We start from the raw sequence: 21,336 nt of genomic DNA, 5'->3' as shown, positions 1-21,336 counted from the left end.
CCAGGTTGGGGGAAGGCCAAAACCTTTTAAAGGTTAGGGAGTATGGGCTGGATAGTCCAGGCTGAAAAGGTGACTACATGGGTTAGGAATGTACGAAAGATGGAGAGATTACCAAAAGCTGTCTGAGAGATTTGTTAATGGTGGGGGAAGGGGGATGCTGCCTTTGCTCTGCCTGCCTGATGCACAGCTTGCACCGTGGGCTGTTCACCTTCAACCTTACATGCTCTGACAAATATATCAAAATGTATGGTACAAGGAAGCCACATGAAAGCAACCCCAATACTCCTAGAAGGCAGGACCAAAAAAGTCCAATACTGCTTAAGAAATACGGACCATTCAAATAATGAGTATACTTGGGGAACATATATTTATGAAATGATTCACAAGGAGATGGGGAGAAAGGTTATACAGTTGTACCTTGGCTCCTGAACGCCTTGGGAATCAAACGTTTTGGCACCTGGATGATCAAAAACTGGGAGTGTTCCGGGTTTTGAATGTTCTTTCTGGAGCCAAATGTCTGAAGGGGCTTCTGCAGCTTCCGATTCACTGCAGGAACTTCTTGCAGCCAATCAGAAGCTGTGCTTTGGAAGTCGAACATTTTGGAAGTCGAATGGACTTCTGGAATGGATTCTGTTCAACTTCTGAGGTACGACTGTATGCAGCTTGCTCTTAAGGTAGGATAGTTCAGTCAGTGCAGCAGGAAACTCTTAGCATCTCAGGGTTGTGAGTTCAAGCCCGGGGTTGGGTGAAAGATTCTTGCATTGCAGTGGGTTGGACAAGATCCGTGGTTCCCAATGTGGGGCGGGGGCAATTTGATTTCTAAGGGGGGGGCAATTCGAGAATAAGTTATTAACAGTTAATGGCCTTTTAGGCTTCGTCCACATGAATAGGAGATCATTTTTTGAATAATAATATGTCAGGGCGGGGGGCGCATCAGGATTTTAGAGATACTTAGGTGGGGCATGGCCAAAAAAAGGTTGGGAACTACTGGACTAGATGGTCCCTTCCAACTCTACAATTCTATGATTCTGTGACATTTACCTGGAAGTCAATATTGGTTGCAAACGGAGTGCTTCTCCAGGAAAAGAGTGCGCTTTTCCGCGGGCCTTAGTTCCGGAATGGGCCTGCTGCCGTGTGTATCCGCCAGGCGGTGTCCCCTGCCTCAAACCAAGACCAGCGCTTTGGCAGCGAGTTCGAATCTCCTCCCCTCGAACAACATTCGCCGTGCTGCGCTTCAGCCAACACGCCCCGCGGTGCTTGCCAGCGAAGGGTTAAAAACCTGGGAGTGTACTTGGAAGCCAGGTTTGTTTATCAGCCAAGTTTCTCTCTGGCTCAACAGGTTGCTGCCGCCGCCGCCGCTTCCCCTGCTCTCCTCTGTGCCTGGAATCTAGGCGCGGCTCTCTCCTCCCTGCGCGGAGATTAAAAGGCGCCCAGCTCCTAAAAGCGGCCTCGCGCGCGCGCACCGGCCCAGTGCAAGGGAACTTCTCCTCCTCTCCGCTTTTCCCCCTCTTCTGCCCAAGATGGTTCGCTGCGGCTTGGCCTGCTGGAGGTGCCGGTGGCTCCTGCCCCTTCTCTTGGGCTTAGCTATCATCCTGGGCATCATCGCCTTGTCTGGCAGGGGGTGGCTCGAGTCCGCCGAACAGCCTTACGTGCGCAAAGCCTCTCTCTGGTCGGACTGCATGAAAGCGAACGAAAATGATTTGAACTGGGAGTGCAGATCCCTGATGGATTATAGTGAGTATCCGAAATGGGGAGCATGGGCTGGTTATGGGCTTCACAGGGACTGGACCCATCCATGCACAACCAGGCACAATTAAAATAACTGGGGAGGGGGAAAGGGGGCGGAATCTAAATCATCAGTTCTGGCCTAAGTGGCTAAACTGGTGCCTGAAAATGCACCGGTAAGAGGCCCAGGATGCATTGTACAAAGGTCACCTTTGCTAACGTTGCCTGCTGTTAAGGAAATGCTGTTCGTATCTGGGCCTTGTGAGAGTTGTGAGAAGCGTTGGCATATTTGTGCCCTTTAACTAAAACTAAAACTATCCGATCCCGGTAGAATAAAGTTTGGGACTTGGTGAGCCTGGGAGGCAGAATAGGAACTGGGCTGGCATTGAATTAGGCAACAGGGAGAGGAAAGACTAAGAAAAACTGCTAGGACCTGCGGGAGAGGCAGGGATGAGAATTAAAAAAGCAACGCCTTGCATGCTCTCCGATTGCTCAGTTAACTGTTTTGATGTGTAATGAGAACTAGACTTCAACAAAAGAAGAGGACATTATTCAATTATGCCAGTGACTTGTACGTTCATTCTCTTCATTTCAAAGGGCCTTGGATGAGGCCACACCCTTCACGCTATCAAATGCTATTTTCTTTAATTTTGAGAAGACTTGTCCAGCGGCATTGTTGCCTGCTTGTTTGAAGTGCACAAGATGTCCGTTGTGTGACAGGGATCCTCGCATGGCAACTTCTGAGTTGCTTGGTGGCTCGACCTGTTGGAATAATTTTGGAACGTGACTTTCCATATACAGGTTTACTTCTGCTCTAAAATCAACACTTTCTCACAAAGTAGTATATTACTCTTTCAAAGCATGTAAAAACGTTCAGAATTTAATATGTTGGCTGTGAACATGCTAATTAGTCTTGGAAAAATATAAAATTTAGCATTCAAGAAAGACAAGCTGCATTCTGTCAGCAGAATAGGCACAAATAGTAGGTAACAGTTATTCCTTTGGGTATAATGCAGTAAATGTCAGCCGTATACATAGGCCACAATCCAAGTATATGTGTGATTGACGGAGGCCCTATGAGACTTTCTTCTTTGAATGCCAGACTCTGCAGAGCTGTTTCTGATTCTTCAAATTGGGGGCATAGAAGAAGTCATGCAAGAAGTTCAGCTCCCACTGAACAAAAAGAACTAAAAATAAAATAAAATCCAGATTTTGCAGTCTTTGTAATACGTTGTTGCGGGGGGGGGGGTGTATGGTGCCCAGGAACTAATATAACAGTGAACACTTGGATTTTAGGAAAAGAGAAACCTTATTGCTACTTAGTGTGGCCCTTAAAAACAGGCTCCTTACACGATTTTACCTTCCGCCCATTGAAAATGGCTGCTGTGGAAGAAGTGCAGGGGGAAGGTGTCAATCCTTATAATGGAGTGAAAACAAGAAATGGTCCCTTAGTTGTGTTACTGCTGCACTTCTCTTGAAGGGTGTGAAAGGGGGAAGCATGCCAGGAAACTAGGTAAAAGTTCCCACGCCAGCAACAAAAAGGATATAACGACACTGGGGTGTTTTACAAGGCTGCCATGACCAATACTCCGAGCCATACAATTGCTCCCTGCAAATATGGGTATAATAAGGATGGACTTTTTCCTGCATTGGCAGATACATTTTAAATTGCTTTTGGTGGACATTTTAAAATGCTTTACAAATTCAGTAGTGGGGTGTGGAGTGGAAAGCCCGTTTTAGAAATCTCTTATATAGAAAGCTGAGTTAGAAAGATCATGAATTGTCTTCACAATTTGTTTTTGTGTAAGAACACTACTGCCAAGTCACAGCTATCCTGGATTTCTGAATTGTTGTCTGAGGGGCACATATTCACCAGGCAAGACAGAAAAAGCTTTAACAATGAACATCAGGAAACAGAACTCCTTTTCATGACTTCATTCATTGCTTAAAACCACTGAAAGGGTGCCCTTGCTTCAGACGTCAAGGAGATAAAGAACTATACAACTTTTAGAAGACACCTGAAGGCAGCCCTGTATCAGGAAATTTTTAATGCTTGATGCTTTATTATGTTTTATATATTCTGTAAGCCGCCTAGAGTGGCTGGGAAAACCCAGCCAGATGGGCAGGGTGGTAATAATAATAATGGCCATAATCCCGCCTCCATGTTTTTCATCTTATCTTGGGTTGTAGAAGGACTAGAGACTTTGTTTTTTAAATTAACTCTGGAATCATCTTTCACAGCAACTGCCTCCTTACTGACACTCATGGGGAGTGGCAAGCCTGGCCCCACCCTAAACATGTTCAGATGAAGGTCAGAACTCTCCTTAGGGATGTGCAAACTATATACTTGTTGGCTCTCTGTACACAGTTGACGGTTATAGACAAGCAACCATAGCAGTGCTAGAGAAGCATAGATAAGACCGCTCCTATTGTGCTGTTTTGTTGCTAAGTTAAAAATGGTCACAGCTGCACTTTGCCTTTACAGTGTGCCATAACCCATCTGCTCAAGCAGACTACTGCAGATTTAATTGCAGCAGCTTATTTGTATTAGAGCCTCGTTTATTTTAAGTTGCAAGCTGTACCTAAACGTATCTTGAGGCACTTTTTCACTCATGCTTAAAAAACTGTTCTGGGTTGGAACCTTTTATAGGGAGCTTACAGTTTGAATATTAAATAAGTTTTTTAAAAATAAAAATAATTTTTTTGATGATGCTGGATAAGTATCATCTTAACTTGCTTCTTTTCTAAAGAAAGACATTTTTAGAGTCTTTCATGTACATTATTAGAGGCATGTGTGAAGATGTCCGGCTGCTGTTATGCTACAACCAGACTAGATTTTCCCATTCCTCCTGCCATCCCAATTTACCCTGGGCCCTCCAGATTGGTGTTTTATTGTGGGTGTGTTCTGCAACATGTTCTTGGCATGATAGTAGTACATTACTTGTAGATTTGTTCTACTATAGTTTGTTCTGTGATGTGTCCCCACAAACTACCACATTATTGCTATCCAGCGGGACTATAGTGTAACAAAAGTGAAACAAAAATAAACCAGAAGATTTGTGATTTAAAAAGTTGCCAGATTTAACCAAGAAGTTACAGTATATGCACTGACTAGAAATGAAGCAGTGTAACCTTTACAGGCACAAAGAGTATTGAAAGCGGAATTGCATGTGATCCAGTTTTTACTCTTTAAAGTAGATAGCCCCCAAAACACAACTTGCTAGCAAGGGTCACCCATGTGGTTTGGAAGCTGATAATTTTTCATAGGAAATGTTATGTTGCGTTGGCACCTTTCAACAGGTCAGGAAGGTGGAAGTAAATGGTGAGAACTGGAAGATATTTCCAGTCTACTGTAACCTAGAGTAGACTGGAAATATCTTCCATTTTCTAGGTAGGGAAAACTATGGGGTGGGGAGCAGTTCCCACCATGCATAGTGAGATGCTTAAAACATGACAGGTAGCTGCTATGAAATGAAGAAGTTAGGCTGTTGTGCCAGCCAGGTAGATTGGATTTTGAGAGAGACTGGTACGTATTCTCAGGTCATTTCCCTCAGCATATCTATTATGTACCGACTGAGAACATGTGTAGATTTTTAGAAATACTGCTTTCCAAATAAGGGTGGTGTGCTTCAAATTCGTTGGAACTGGATGGGAGTCAAATCTCTCTACTCACTAAGATTGACTTGTCAGAATAATCAAGTTAGTTTGTAAGATTGCCACAAAAACCTGCTGCTTGCCATTATGTTTTCTTTGTTAAAATATGGCAATGAACGCCGTGTGAAGCAGTTGCACAGAATGATGGTGGTGTGAGAGATTTCTGGTTGAACTCCTTCTCTGCTAGTGCTTCTTCCCCACCCTTCCCAAGCATAAAGAAGCTTAACTTCAAGAAAGAATACTTGTTGATACAAACCGTCCTTGGCTGCAGCTTCATGATCAAGCTTGTACTTGCTGGTTTTGAGTGTTGCAGAGGGTATGGAAAAGAGCCACACCCTCCATATGAAGGGATGGGAGGGAACTTCTGCTTGTAATGATTTCTAAATTGCCAGCGTCTTAATTCAGATGTGTCTGAGAAGCAAATTAGACTTAACTTTGGAATAATGAATCTCTTTCCCCAGGTTTTCTTTTTTGTAATGAAAACACAGCCCAAGGAAGCTTCTTGCGTGGAGTGCAGAAATGGGGAAGAAACCGGGCAAGTTTCTTCTCCTGTATGGCTGTATTTCCCCCTCAAAATTAACTCCCATCAATAGAAAATATATATATAGCTATTGTTTCCCTTGCAGCTGGGCAGGGCAACTCTAAACTGTGGTTAAGCATTATGTCAACAATATTAATCACAGTTAATACTTAAGAGTACAGTGGTATCTCGGGTTAAGAACTTAATTCGTTCTGGAGGTCCATTCTTAACCTGAAACTGTTCTTAACCTGAGGTACCACTTTAGCTAATGGGGCCTCCTGCTGCCACTGCCGCGCAATTTCTGTTCTCAACCCGAGGTACTGTTTCTGGGTTAGCGGAGTCTGTAACCTGAAGCGTCTGTAACCCGAGGTACGACTGTATCCCCTCTTAACTAGTTTGGTTAGCAAACCATGATTAGGAAGGAGTAGAACCATAATGTTAACCATGGTTAGCACTTGACTATTCAGGCATTATACTTTTATGTGTACTCAGCACATTATACTCAGCACATGAAGAGGAGCAGGGCTGAGAAGGCCCTGTGCCAGGTAGTCATTTCTGTGGAGATCTCTGCTGGGAGATGACTTTCTCATGTGCAGCTGAATACTCGGAGGCTTCCATGCCACCTATGTGACCACGAGTGTATGTGAGGCACAGGCAGGGGAGTTTGTAGGTGACATGATGCGGCATGGGGCAGTTCAGCACAGCCCCACTCCTGCCTGACGTATTGAGTTTACAGTGAAGCATGATGCTGCCTGAAGAGGGTTATTCAAGCCGAAGAAGGGTAGGGAAAATGTACAGAGGCAAAGGCATGTGATCATATAAAAATAAATGACTGAGCCCTGAATAGACATCGAGATTTTAGGAGTGGCTTGCTCGCTGGAATGATAATAATTATGTCTATTATTACTGTTGCACCATCACTGTAACAATTATGATCAGGATCAAAGTTTAACAAGCCCAGCTGCTTGGGTGTTTTCATATTAGCTTTTCCAATCTCCCCAGGACCACAAACTTACAGACACAGCATTCATAATCATTTGAGGTACAAAGAAGCTTTATAATTAAGAGTTTCCTGAATTATTGTGTGTGAAGCATCTTTATAGCTATAAACTGTTCTAATCAGTGGATTCATCATAGACCTACATAGCTGAACCTACTTTTGTCCTTTCATTTATTAAATAATTGCCTGTTACTAACCCTTGCGTCTGATTTAATTCTGAGACACAGCAGGAAGAACGCAGGATTATTTAACGACTGCTCAAGCTGATGGTCATGGTTAAAGCACTGAAACTGGAGGCAACCTGTGGGATCAGTCACTTCCTCTCTCCAGCTCTTTTTAGTTTCTATCTTTCCCTTCCAGATTTAACAATGGTTAAGGGTTATATCATCCTTAGAGACAATTTGGAACAAATGCAATTAAGCGGTATGCCTTTAAAGATGTTGTGTAAACAGAAATGCACAACACAAGCTAAGGTGTGCTCTCCTATGCCATCCTTAGAAGCCTATTTTGGCAGTAAGCAGTATATAGATAACAATAATAATCCATATGTAATAATACACATGGCTTAGCATAATAGGAGTGAGTACTGGGCTTGAATACTACCTTTTCTTCCTCTGGCGCACCTTTGTGAGGGTTTTGGAAGCTTCCACTTCCAGTTTTGGCTAACTGCAGCTTGTTCTGATATCCAAACCTGGACAAACTGCAGTTAATTTTAATTATGGTTAGTGGAAACAAGCCAACTTCAAACCGTTGCTTATGAAGTTGGCTTGTCCTTATTAAATGCATGTCAGATTAACTACACTTTAGGGTTCAGACATAATGCTAAACTGTGGTGTAGCATTATGTGTAAGCTGGGCATTATATAGCCTTTTCTGTGCCCTCTACATTTAGATGTAGCACATTTAGCATGTGGTGTTAGGGGAGGAGGAGTACCTCTGGCGGGGGTGCTTTTTCTGGGGTAGTTTGTCCATCTTTGGCCCCCCAACCTCACCTGTGGCTCCTAGAACCTGTCAGCTGTTTCCCAATATATAAAAATGTTAAGAGCAAACTTAGTGCTTCAGGTTGGTAATTAAAGCCCCTGGCTTAATGAAATCTGACAAGGGCCAATTAACAGACTAGTCATCAATAATTCTGGTGTCTAACTCAACAAGAAGCAACAAAAGGACACAATCTACAAGCAGGAAACTTTCAAGTTACATTGGAAAGGAATATTTGGTATGTTGGTACAGCACTTAACTTTATCTGTGGAACTTGCTTCTAAATACATGGGCACAGAATTGTACTCTTCAGTGCACATGAAGGCTTGTGTTAAAGCTTGCAGCTCTAATTTAAGCAAGCTTCTGGATCTAGTCTCATTTCTTGACTTGTGCATTTTCTGTCTCATTAAAACTGAACAGCTTCAATCTGGGACTTTCAATGCAGTTAAGGTTTTTTTGGCTTCCACATTATTACTGAATCCATACATTCCTTCTCTTAATACCTTTTGATAAAATGATAGAATATGTTATTACCACTGGCCTCCAGTGTCATGTAAATCCATTGTCTCACACTCTTAGGCTGTGTTCACATTACCAGCTTAAAGCACAGCTAAGCCACCCTTTTTCTCAATATCTGGCTGTCTTAGGCAGGGTATATGCAACACTGGATGCACCTAGATAGTTGAGCAGTGCCCAGAGAAGCAACATAATGTACAATAATGATATGATGCTGATGGAGGATAAGGCTATGAGTAATGATGACTGCATGCTATCTCTTTGATCGGAGGCAGTGTGATCAAAGCAAATCTGAATACCAGTTGCTGCAGGAGGGCGATGGTGCAAGAGGGCTGTTGCCATTATGTCCTGCTTGTGGCTTTTCCATAGGTTGGTCACTGTGAAGAAACAGGATTCTAGGCTATATATCAGTATAGACAGGCAGCAACCATTTTACAGGTGTCTGATTGACGTGTTGTGGGAAAATGATTGCTTGTACATGAGAGCATGAGCAAAGTTCTTATTGTTACAGGGTGATCTCATAGCTAGAAGCATCCTTGGAGCATGAATAGCGCGTGAACAGCTCGTGCTGTCCTATATGATTGGCTAACGTAGCATGGCCTGATCGCTCGCACGGTTTACGAAGGTCTTTATCTGCTGGCTAGAACAAATTGCTTGACTTGTATTTTTTGTATCCTTACTTGGCTTGTATCTTTCTGATTTTCACACAATAAAAGCTGTGCTGCATTAGCCCTAGGAGCCGCCATGTTTCCCTAGGAGCAGCCATAATTCGGAACCTATCTTGGTGTGAGACTGATTTTTCTCTGGATGCCGAGCTGCAACTCGACAATTGGTGCCCCGTGTGACTGCCTTCGAACTTCACGTTGTTTTTCAGCACTCACCAACACGTTGTTCATCCACGTAGTGGATCCCTGGTGAGTGCTCCCGTGTGACTGTTTGTTTTTCATTATTCAGCACTCACCTACACGTCGTTCATCCACGTAGTGGATCCCTGGTGAGTGCTCCCGTGTGACTGCCTGTTTTTCATTATTCAGCACTCACCAACACGTCGTTCATCCACGTAGTGGATCCCTGGTGAGTGCTCCCGTGTGTACAACGTTCAGCTCTCACCTCGCCCCGCAAGGGCTGCAGACGCGTCGTTCATCCACGTAGTGGATCCCCGGTGAGAGCTCCCGTGTGAATGTGATTCTGGACTACGTTACGGACTTATCAGCACTTATCTCCGCCCGGACAGGGCAAAAAGGCGCCTCTCTCTCATCCTCCTACGGATCCCTCGGTAAGTGCTCCCTGCTCTTTTTGCAACTCTTGCAATCATGGGAAAATCTCTCTCTGCACCACAGAAAAAATTTTTAAAAGACCTTAAATTCCTTTTGGCCAGTAACAACCTTGCTGTTCGGAAAGCTGACCTTAAGTCCCTTATAAAAGCCCTGGACACTCACTGTCCGTGGTTTCCCCAGGACGGAAACTGGGAGTTAGACGATTGGAAAAAAATTGGACACTTCTTTCAAAATCATCCGCAGATTGATGTAAAGGTTTTGCATGCCTGGAGTAACGTCTACAAAGCTATGTCGTGCTTAACTCCTTCAAACATTCTTCTGGCTGCTGGAACAGCTTCTTCAAACGCCCCCCCGGTTCCCGCTTTGCCTGCCTCAAACCTACCTCCTAAACCGCCGCCTCCTCCTGTCACTCCCCTGCATTCTTCAAATTCTGCAGCACCCCCTGCTCTTCCACCTCCTCCGCCCAAGGCATTTGGCACCGCTCCTACTACGCCTCTTCAAGAATCTCTCCGTGCCGCCGCTCCGTTGTTGCCTTTTGATTCTGATACTCCACATCTCTTTCGTGTGATTGCTCCTGCACCCCCAGCCCCCGTCATGCTGACCCAAACCGATGTCCTCGATGGGTTAACGGGAGGAGGCAATTTTCTTACTGCTGCCCAACAGCTAACTCTCCATCCTCAGTATTGGGAGGCCACTACAGCCTCAGCCCAAGAGGCTCTGGCCTCTGTCCCTGATGACAGGAATGAGCGAGATGGCCGATGGGGAAGCATCAGACAGGGTCCTGCAAAGCCCTATGGACAATTTGTTGATCGCTTGTATAATACCTTCAAGCGGCAAGTTCAGGACCTGGCAGCACAAGAACTGACTGTACGCCAACTTGTGTTTGATAATGCAAATGAGCAAGCGCTGCGCCTTCTAATGGCAACATCAAATATAGCCATTGCTGATATCCTTACAGCCTGCCAGTCAGTGGGCACTGCTAGCCACGGCCTGCTAGCCACAGCCTTGTCCTCCGCCGTGTCCCAAAATCCTGCAAAGGCTACAACCTGTTGGATTGACAGTGGCTAAGGAGAAAATCCAGCGGACCTTACCTATTGCGTACCTGGGACATGAGCTGACAGCATCTGCAGCCATTCCAGTCACGCCTCAACTACAGTTTCCTGATCTTAAACTGGTGGATTTACAACAAATTCTTGGACAGCTGAATCGGATAAAGAGTTATTTGGACCTGCCCACATCCACTTTGCCTCCACTATTTTCTGCCCTTAAAGGACATAAGGATCCAGCAGACAAGATCACAGTCACCTCTGCAATGGAAGATTGTTTATAAGAGCTCTTCCACAGCTGTTCCAGTGTTTCCTGGCACGCTGAAAGGCCATCTTCATCCCTACTGCATTGGCCCCCCTTTTCCCTGGGAAGCCACTTCAACCACCAAACATCATTACAGTTTTGTTGCCTCCTAATAGCGACCATCCCATCTGTGTCACCACGTTTCGTTGAGCTTGGACTTTTGACTCAGCAGTACAAGGAGCAATACATCAGACTTATTTACAGCAAATGGGCTCCTGTATCTGCAGAAATAGTTGTGTGACTTCTCCTGGATTGTGGTTTTTACATGCCAATAATTGAACCAAGAAATATCACACAGGTTGCTCGGAAGTGGCCATTGAACTAATTTACCATTCTCATCCTTATTGACATCACTTGGATTTTACCCCCCAGATCTCATCTTTTTTTTTCTCCTCCCTCAGGAGTCCTGCCCTATGATGTGTTCCCCTGAGCATGTACAGAGGGCTGTCTTGGAACTATTGTGGACTCTTGGCAAGGGAGGGGGTGAGGGAATTTCGGTGTGTTCCAGTTGTTTCATTTTTGTGCTTTGGCATGGTTCCCGGACAGAAAGCAAGTGCAACATGGTTCTTTAACATGGCCTGCGAACAATGGGCTCTGTTCTCGACCTTGTTGCAATCTTTTTAGTTACAGCAAGTGGAATATGCTTGAAGCGAAAAAAATATGCTTGGCTATTGCCTTTTAGCTGCTGAGAAAAATGATTTTAAAAAGCTTCTCAAAGCTTTGAATCTTTTTTTTTGGTGGTGATATTCTAGTATTCCAGTAAATGCTTCATTTAAGATTAGCAATAATATGAAGGACAATCGTATAAGTTTATCACCTGTGTTTTGTTGCTTGCAGTAATCCCTTTTGCCTTTTCTGGAACCTACACTCTAGGAATATTGATACCCCTGATAGATAAGCTCCCAGAGGTTCGTTTGCGTAACAGAAGGGAAGTACAATCACCTATTTCTCAATATACAGGGACAGCCATTTCTAGGTCCCTTCTGCCTTCTTTAGGTGCAGCCATGAATTATCGTGATTTGCATAGATTGGCAAATTGCACTGAAGCCTTGTTTAATTTTACTATCTTGGCTTTAAAAATGATTAACACAGAAATGTCAGAAATAAGAGAAGTTGTTTTATAAACTTTTTATGCTTTAAATGTAATCCTTGCTTCTAAAGGTGGAATTTGTGCCTTAATTCATTCTCATTGCTGCATGTATATAACTGATCAATCGACCAATATCTCTGCTACTATTGATTATATGGAACAGATGATAGCTCATAATCCTTTGAATCCACCTGAAGGTTTTGATCCATGGGAGTGGTTGTCTTCTTGGTTACCTAATGGATTATGGTTAAGAAAAGTATTATTGATTGTAATTGCATGTATTGTTGGTTTTATTATGGTATGTTGTTGCATTCAATGCATACCCTCTTTGATTTCCCAATGCACTGCATGGTGGTACCGACCACGGCCCACCACAGGGGTTACAAGAGGAATTTATGTTGCAAAGTGTAGACGCTTAGGCAATGAAGTGTACGATTTGGACTAATGGTCCCTCTTTTCCTCTAATAATATAAATAAGAAAAGGGGACATGTGGGAAAATGATTGCTTGTACATGAGAGCATGAGCAAAGTTCTTATTGTTACAGGGTGATCTCATAGCTAGAAGCATCCTTGGAGCATGAATAGCGCGTGAACAGCTCGTGCTGTCCTATATGATTGGCTAACGTAGCATGGCCTGATCGCTCGCACGGTTTACGAAGGTCTTTATCTGCTGGCTAGAACAAATTGCTTGACTTGTATTTTTTGTATCCTTACTTGGCTTGTATCTTTCTGATTTTCACACAATAAAAGCTGTGCTGCATTAGCCCTAGGAGCTGCCATGTTTCCCTAGGAGCAGCCATAATTCGGAACCTATCTTGGTGTGAGACTGATTTTTCTCTGGATGCTGAGCTGCAACTCGACAACGTGTGGTCATGCATTCGCTGCCGATGCACATGGGGGACAAGAATGGAACCCCCACACAAAATGGTTGCTGCTTGTATATAAATCCAACAGGATTCGTGTCCTCCTTCTCTAAAAAAATCATGTGCATTCTATTCACAGTTGTGTTACCTTGGATCTGCATTCAAATTTTGCAAAATGTGAAATATGTGCTCTGCATGCATCACTAAGCTCTAAATTCATATGTGTGTGTGTGTATAATATCCTCTCTTTTTCTTCCCTTCTTTATTTCTAATCATAGGTTGGGGAAGAGCTTCTGCTGCTACATACCTTGTTGGCTTTGTCATCCTCTGCATCTGTTTCTGCCTGGCAGTCATAGCCTTTTCCATTGATATTCTACGGTTCAACTTTGTTCGAGGCATTGGAGGTTTGCTCTTCGTCGTTGGTAAGACTGCAGCTAAGAGAAACTGTTTTTAAACAATGGGCTTACACTGAATACAATGTGACTTTCCTTAGATTTATTTTCCAGAATCTTCTTGATCCTAGAGAAAACTTTGTTTTCATTTCAAAAACTAATCAGTAGTGACTATGCTTGCGTTAGTCCAGAAGTAATCAAGGTTGTAATATTTAGGGATGCATATCTGAGATTTGTAACAGCACACACACACACACACACACACACACACACACACACACGTTTTAAGGCACCAAACTCCCACCAACATTTATGTTAATTTTGACTTCCAACCTCTGTTAGTGTCAGATTCTGACCTATAGAGCTCCTCTGTATGAAAGCCATTTTCCATGTTGGGGGAAATAGGAACTACTTTCCCCTGCACCAAATCCATCTTGACCAACCGCCAATAAAGACGGTGAACAACTGCTACACAGGTACATAATGCTACAGTTTCTGTGATTTCTTTAATTGCAGAAGTAGCAGCAGAGATAATTTTTGTAACTTGTTTTCACTGCAGATTCACAGGCTGCCTAGGACTAGTTACAGAAAAGGCATCTGCCTGAAAAACATAATGGCTGCTTTAACTAAATGGCTTGGATGCAAATGTTTCACTGTGCTTACTTGAAACTGAAAGTAAAAGTTTCTGATCTTTGGCCTGGAGGAGCAAGCAGGAGGGTGAATAGATAAACCCCAGGCTCATGCATGCGTTAATAAACCATTGCTTACTGTTACAGCCAAACTAGACTATTATGTACTTTAGCAGTCAAATGTTGTTGTTTCTAGGAACTAAATTATCTTGATTTTCAGTGACAGATACGTCTTATATGTGTTTCAGGTATTAGTGTTGAGGTGACTCAAGACATGAGTGTTCACAGGATGACTTGCATGCCAGGCTGAAGCCGCTGCTAGCGTCCTTAAACACAGGTCCTGCTTTAGGAACGCTCGCTATGCGAAATTCACTTATCTGAACACCAGGAATTAGTACCCAAACCTTGCTATGTGCAAGATTCCTAGGGTCAGGAGTATATTAGAAATTTCCCCATAGTAATCAATGCACATTGTTGACTCGCTATGCGAATGGAAATCATGGACACATTATATGAATGCTCGCCTAACAAACAATTTTCAGGGAATGCATTGTGTTCCTAAAGCAGGAAATGCATGTACATTACATGACATTGCTTGAGATGCAGCACCCTCAAGTGGAGGCAGCTGACACATTTTCCTGATTTTGTACACCCCCATCATTCCTTCTTCCTTTTTATACTGCAACATACAGAGTTTTTGTGTGTGGATAAATTCCCAGTTATGTGAAGAATTTCCACGACTGTTAGCATCTTCAGGCACTACTGTGCAGTGGCGTAGCGTGGGGGGTGCCAGGGGTGCCAGCCACACCGGGCGCAACTTCTGGGGGGGCGCGCTCGCTGCCTCCGGAGTCGCCGAAGAGCCTCGGGCGCAGGCTGTAGCTGGCAGCGGCTCTCAGCACTCGCCGCGGTCCCCGCGCGTCAGGGCCACGGAGGGCGCGCCAGGCAGCCCCTCCTCACCGACGGGCAGCGTTCGCCTGCGGGGCTCGGCCAGCGCGCTGGGCTGGCCGCGTGGAGTCGCCGAGGAGTCGCCGCCGCCTGCCATGCCGCCCTGGCTGCTTCAACCGCGTCCGACAGCCGGCTCGAGGCTCCTTCCGGCCGGGTCTCCCGACGGGGCGCTGCGGGCGGAGGCTCCGGCACCAAGCGCCACGCTGCCCAGGCTCGGGTCACTGTCTGGACGCGCGCAGCCCGCCAAACGCGCCATCGGCGGTGCTCTAGTGCCTGCGCGCCAAGACTGCCCACCTGCCCCGACGGGGCCCCCCCACCCGCGCTGGAGGCCGGCCGACGCACTGGCCCCAGAGCTGCCCTCTCCCTGCGCCAGAAAGAAGCCGCGTCGGGACTAGCCGGGCCGGGGAGGGAGACCGAGAAGGCTGCGCCGCGACGCCCAAAGACGCGCGTCTTGGCGTATTAATGACCATGGTTAGGTGTTAGGGGGCGCAAATTACTTGCCTTGCCCCGGGCTAGGGGGCGCAAATTACTTGCCTTGCCCTGGGTGCTGATAACCCACGCTACGCCGCTGCTACTGTGGAAACTTATTGACCCTGCAAACCCATACCAGTTCCTAGTATCCTAGAAAGAATCCTGGGAACTGTAGTATTGAGGTGCTAAGAATGCTCTGTTACAGAACCCAAAAAAATTCCCAGCTTCTCTTGGAAGGGGGAGTGACTGTTAAAACCACTTTGAGTCTGTGGTGTTGATAAGCTAAGTGTGTCCAGTTTGCAAGGCAAGTACTGAGTTGAACATTCTTTATTTCATCTGCTCAGAAATAACACATAGTTAATGATTCTGGAACGCCCAGCGTGAGGGTGCTGCAACCAGTCTGTAATTGTAGTAACTGATGAAACATTTAACAAGAATACAGTTAGCTCCAAATAAGTTTCTCAGGACAAAAGGTTATTAATTTCACTCCTAATTTGTTTTTCTTCGCTTTTCCCCCATTCAGCTGCTTTCCAAATTATAGGCCTGGTCATCTATCCAGTGATGTTTGTGGAGGACATTCCATTGACAGGAAGCAACATGTTCAGCTGGGCTTATGGCTTTGGTTGGGCAAGCACTGTGATTGCCATAGGCTGTGCCTTCTTTTTCTGCTGCCTCCCCAACTGGGAAGATGAAGTCCTGGGCAACATCAAACCCTACCCCATCTACAGCAGTGGCGAACGTGTTTGATATGGAGTTAATAGAAAAGATCGCTTTCAGTAAAGAAAACTATATCGTTTCTGGCTTGTGGGAAAGAGCATGCTTATATTGCCCTGTTTTCATTTGACATAGAATTCCTAGCTTTGTTCTAATAACTAAGCCAAATTTCACAGTTCGTTTTTAGTCTTGTATCCGTTTTCAGATCTGGCAGCTGCTGTTTTTACAAGGAAGACAGAATAAATTGTATTTTGATGGCTAATACAAGTTTCCTTGTAATATCCTCATAAGAAAGTAAGATGTGTCTCTGCGTGGCTTATTTCTATGTTTTGATATTTTACTGAGTAAATTCCTTTTACACTTTAAGACCAGTACAACCCTTAGAGTCTAGGTTTGCAGGATCCTTATCTACTAATGTCAGTCTGATGTGAATTTTAGAAAAAACTAAAAGCAGTTACAGCAAGATAGTGTCTATGAGAATGCTTTGGAAAAGTGCAGAATAAATATTTATACATTTAGCACACAATCTTTTAAGCTAAGCAAAGTTTCAGTGAGGCTTGCGCCAGAAGAGTGCTTAAGAGTTGCAGCCAGTATGACTACTGAGCTCAAATAGTTACTACTTACTCCACAGTAAATTCAAGTGCAAGGATTGCAACATTTTGTAAGCACAAGTATAATGCATACTGGCATTCTGTAGGTTTTCAAATTAATTACATAAATCTCCTCCCGCCCCATGTCAATCAATCTCCAAGCACTGGAAAATATTTTGTATCTTTTACATTTCTCAGTTGTGAATTGAGGGTGGAAGAAAGCTTTAGAGCTGCATTTCTATTCCAACCCCCAATATCTGATATAATTTTATCCTTGATAAATGGAGCTCCCTGTAAACATTTTTATACGAGTTTTGAAATCCCATTTTTGATACAAATAAATTGCAAAAAGTAACGTGTTCTAGCAGAAGTAATGGTAGTAGTAATAAAAAATGTGTGCCAGCTTCCAGTCTTATCCTCCAAAGTCCCTAGGGCAGAAAAATCACAACAAGGTTACCATATCCATGAAATGAGAACTGTAGCTTTCCCAGAGATGTCTAAAAGATGGATTTACAAAGCTAGCCATAATCACATGATGATAAGATGGGCAATTATCAAGCAGTGAGATATTCGACCACATCTAGGAGAGTTAAGCATGTGCTTAGCAATGCAATCCTATAACTCTTTACTCTGAAGTAAGCCCATTGAGTTACAATTGACAATAGAATTGCAACCTGGGGTTCCCAAACTAAAATTAGTGGGACTTAAAAGTGTTTAAATTTGGGTTCTGTAACTTGGATGATGACAAATATTTTAAGGTTTTCAAAGTGTCCAGATGTTAAATGCTATATGCAGTGATGGACAGGATTAAAGTGGTACTATTTTGAACACAATATTTTTTTTAAAAGGTTATGATGACTGGAAACCTTGATTGGAATATGTGTATACTTTCATATACGTAAAATGTTTTGTAAATGTATAAAACCTATGTTTATCATGGCAGCCATCATGATTTAAAATATATTACTAAGAAGAGTTTGGAAGATCAAATATCAGTTTTATACCTTTTTACAGGGGTTTTTGTATTTGCAGAAATGTTGTATATTGCGATTTATAACTTCAGACATAACTGTTTGATGTATTTTATAATTCTCATTGTCCAAACGAATCCATCCACTGTTGAATAATTTGCGTAATAAAGGTTGGTAAAGCAAAACAAGTTCTCAAGAAAAAACTAATGCAACAGTTTTAATGACTCTGAAATGTGATTGCTGTCTCACAGTACATATATTAAATCACAAAACATAACAACACACAACCAAAGAATACAAAAGTTTCTTTAAAAGTTTGAAATATTTGCTGTTTTTTAAATAAATGCTTGTACTTATTGTCAAACTTTGCAAAACATCTAAATAGACAAAAAATGAGTGGGCTGTGTTTTTTTTTTAAGGGAGAAAGCTTAAGGAAGGTAAGACTCATTACATGAACAGTCAAATGGTAACATTCATGCTATCTTTTTTTAGTAACCCAAGCAGAAGTCTGTATTCAGTGTAGAAGTCTGTATTTTAGTTCTGCTGGCTCCTTCCCCTGTGTGCTCCCAAAATCTTTTCTGGAGTGTCCTCTTCTGGAAGAGACAGAGGAGGAAATTCCATTATATTATAGAAGTATGTTGTAGCAGTGGAACTGCAGCATTGGATACTGCTTGTCACTTTTAAGAACTTACACAGTTCTTAAAAGTAGAATTTGATAGGTGATGACAAAGAATGGCTCCTTTTAATTTCCGCCGGCTTCCGCCCATGGTAAGTCAGCAGTGTGCTTTCACCTCCAAAGGCCAAACCCATCTTTTGGTACAGCCTTTCTCAGCCTGGTGCCTTCTGGATGTTGTGGACTCCCAACTCCCATCATTCCTGACCTTTGGCCATGCTGGCGGGTGCTGAGGGGGGTTACAGTCCAAGAGCATCTGGAGGATTGGTCCAGAACACGACATTTCCTTGAGTATTGGTTAGCAAAGGTATCTCCAAAGATAAATCCAGGCTGATCAGTTATGGGTGTTCATGCACATAGTAGTGGCATTATGTCACCAGTTGAAATGGTGCTTTAAGCATGCCATGGGGTTTTCTCCTCCTCAGGCACATACTTAAATGGATGTTTTGAGTTGGCTCTTAAAACGCCGGTCCTTTTCAGTAGAGGATTTACATTCACATGCCTTGGAAGCTGTGCTGAAGTTGTTTGATAAAATCGTATCTGGAGCACCTCCTAACATGATCAATGAAATGAAGAGGGAGTTTAGTATTCGTGCACGCCTTACACTTGCATACTCTTTTATTGTTTTTCATTATAAGACCTCAACAGGACATGTAGCTTTTATTAAGTAGAGTCAGCCTTCCATTTGCCATGGGATAGCAAGATTTAAATAACTCATTTTTGTACCCCTCAGTTGCTACAGCAGTTGTTGTCCTGTTTTTTTATGGAGCCCAGTCTTCATGCCCTACAATCTACCCTCAGTAGGAACAAATGTTTTAAATTCAACAAAATGTGTCCTAAATCTGTAGGGGTGGGATGATTTTGGCTTGTACAGACTAGGGATATTTTTAGGACACATAATTTGTTATTTTGCTTAATGGCTTATGTTCAGATGTTTTAGAGTAGTAAGTCTGTTTTTAATAATTGCTTGTACTAAATGATCAGGCTTTTGTATCATACAGACTTCAGTTGAATAAACAGTTTTGATACATTAAAATGGGAGTGTTTCATTAGAAAATGACATGCATGCCTTGCATTGGTTATGCAGAGAAAGGTTAACATACCGTATTTTTTGCTCTAGAAGACACACCAGACCACAAGATGCACCTAGTTTTTGGAGGAGGAAAACAAGAAAAAAAAAATTCTGATTCTCAGAAGCCAGAACAACAAGAGGGATCGCTGCGCAGTGAAAGCAGCAAATCCCTCTTGCTGTTCTGGCTTCTGTGATAGCTGCACAGCCCTCATTCGCTCCATAAGACACACACACATTTCCCCTTACTTTTTAGGAGGGAAAAAGTGAGTCTTATAGAGCAAAAAATACGGTAATTTAAAATAAAATATCTTTTGACTTCTTAAAGAATAATTTCGGTATGCATTTGTAAATAAATGAAGTGTTTTAAAATTATAAAAGTTATATTATGCTAATAAAATGGGGAAATGTTTTATTTTATTTTTTAAAAAAGCAGAGGGTTGGTGTTATTGACAAGATAATTAGAACACAGGCAGTGGCTGTGGATTACAGATGGCCTATTCTCACCATCACAGAGGGTGTGGTGACTTCAAGCAAAAGTCAGTTTGCACCCAGGACAACTGAGTAAAGCCTGATGCAATTGTGGAGACATTATTTTCACATGCCATTGCAAATCACCCAGTGGCATGCTGGAACCAGTAGAGGTTGGCTATATTCCAAGCCAAAATGGCATACACTACTTTTACAGAGGCATGTGCTTTGAGGTGAGTCACAGCGCACCAAATCTTACAAAAGACACTGCCAGCAAGTGTCTTTTCCAAAGCAGCTACACACTTCTAGTTTGGCAACAGAAGAGCCAAATCAAGATGATAATCTTTATGTGACTAGTTCTGGCCTTAAGAACTCTCAAGTGATACTACAGATCACTAAACGGTGAAGTGGAAGAACAGCCCCTTAATTACCATCCTTATTTTCCCCCTTATTTTGCCATTGTTTTTGTTGTTTAGTTGTGTCCGACTCTTCGTGACCCCATGGACCAGAGCACGCCAGGCACTTCTGTCTTCCACTGCCTCCCACAGTTTGGCCAAACTCATGCTGGTAGCTTCGCGAACACTATCCAACCATCTCGTCTTCTGTCATACCCTTCTCCTTGTGCCCTCCATCTTTCCCAACATTAGGGTCTTTTCCAGGGAGTCTTCTCTTCTCAATTTTGCCATTACGGCAGCTTTTAAAAACATCTTTAGTATGCAAACGTACATTAGGGTGCCTTAAATTCTCCAACAAGCAGATTCATTACGACAGCCTTGGCCAATCTTGTGCCCTTCAAATGTTTTGCAGTTATAGTCCAAAACATTTGAAGGGCACTAGGTTTGTGCAGATTGCATTATAAGATTCATGTTCTTACATTTCAAAAGTCTTAAGCACTAGGGAGAAAAGAATGGGAGGTATCCATTCAAATATATAAACAACAGAAGGGAGATTATTACTGTGGTCTGCTTACAAATGCATCCTTACTCAAAGAGCAGCTCAGCAAAACTGCTGCGGTTTTGGACATGAGACAGTTGCTGATACAATGAGAAGCTCCTCCTTGCTCCCCAGCCAACTGCTGTCTGTCTTTGGATCATGTGGAGAAGTAACTCCCACAGCAACAGTGCTGGGGCGTGGAGTCTATGATCCCACCCTTTCCATTTTAAAAGGACTGACTAAGGGCATTTTGCCTGAGGGGCCCTCACAGTCTATCATTTGTCATTCAATCTACTACATAACTACAAAAATTGGTTTCACGACATATTTTGTGCAGATGTTGTGTGGTTGCCCAAAATAAATTCCAGTTGGCTGTCATTTTTAAAATTTCCAGCTTAGGCTTCTGAAATTGTTTGGGATAAGAGTTAGGTCTAACATTAGGTTGCCCTCAAAACCCCATCTAAATTGGTTGAATGGTGAATATGCAAGAGCATGTTTGTGCTGGT

The 21,336-nt window shown here is 43.2% G+C and overlaps 1 protein-coding gene across 1 annotated transcript; it reads left to right on the top strand.

The window, feature by feature from the left end:
- The first annotated feature begins 1,107 nt into the window (after positions 1-1,107).
- On the top strand, positions 1,108-19,393 carry LOC310704559 (p53 apoptosis effector related to PMP-22-like). Its single transcript, XM_083498216.1, has 3 exons — positions 1,108-1,734; positions 13,251-13,394; positions 15,933-19,393. Exons 1-3 carry the CDS (start codon positions 1,521-1,523, stop codon positions 16,154-16,156), a joined length of 582 nt encoding a protein of 193 aa, XP_083354342.1. The 5' UTR covers positions 1,108-1,520; the 3' UTR covers positions 16,157-19,393.
- Positions 19,394-21,336: the final 1,943 nt, after the last annotated feature.

The sequence above is a fragment of the Podarcis liolepis genome, assembly GCF_965112155.1.
Source record: "Podarcis liolepis genome assembly, chromosome: 3".
In the NCBI taxonomy this organism is placed as follows: Eukaryota; Metazoa; Chordata; class Lepidosauria; order Squamata; family Lacertidae; genus Podarcis; species Podarcis liolepis.
The sequence above is the reverse complement of the archived record's forward strand: the minus strand, read 5'-3'. Positions and strand labels throughout refer to the sequence as shown.

What these genes read in the sequence shown, in the direction of transcription:
- LOC310704559 (XM_083498216.1), top strand. Translation starts at nt 1,521, where the DNA reads ATGGTTCGCTGCGGCTTGGCCTGCTGGAGGTGCCGGTGGCTCCTGCCC. An exon ending in CAGATCCCTGATGGATTATA is followed by an intron (nt 1,735 to 13,250) that starts GTGAGTATCCGA and finishes TTCTAATCATAG; the next exon opens with GTTGGGGAAGAGCTTCTGCT. An exon ending in AGGTTTGCTCTTCGTCGTTG is followed by an intron (nt 13,395 to 15,932) that starts GTAAGACTGCAG and finishes TCCCCCATTCAG; the next exon opens with CTGCTTTCCAAATTATAGGC.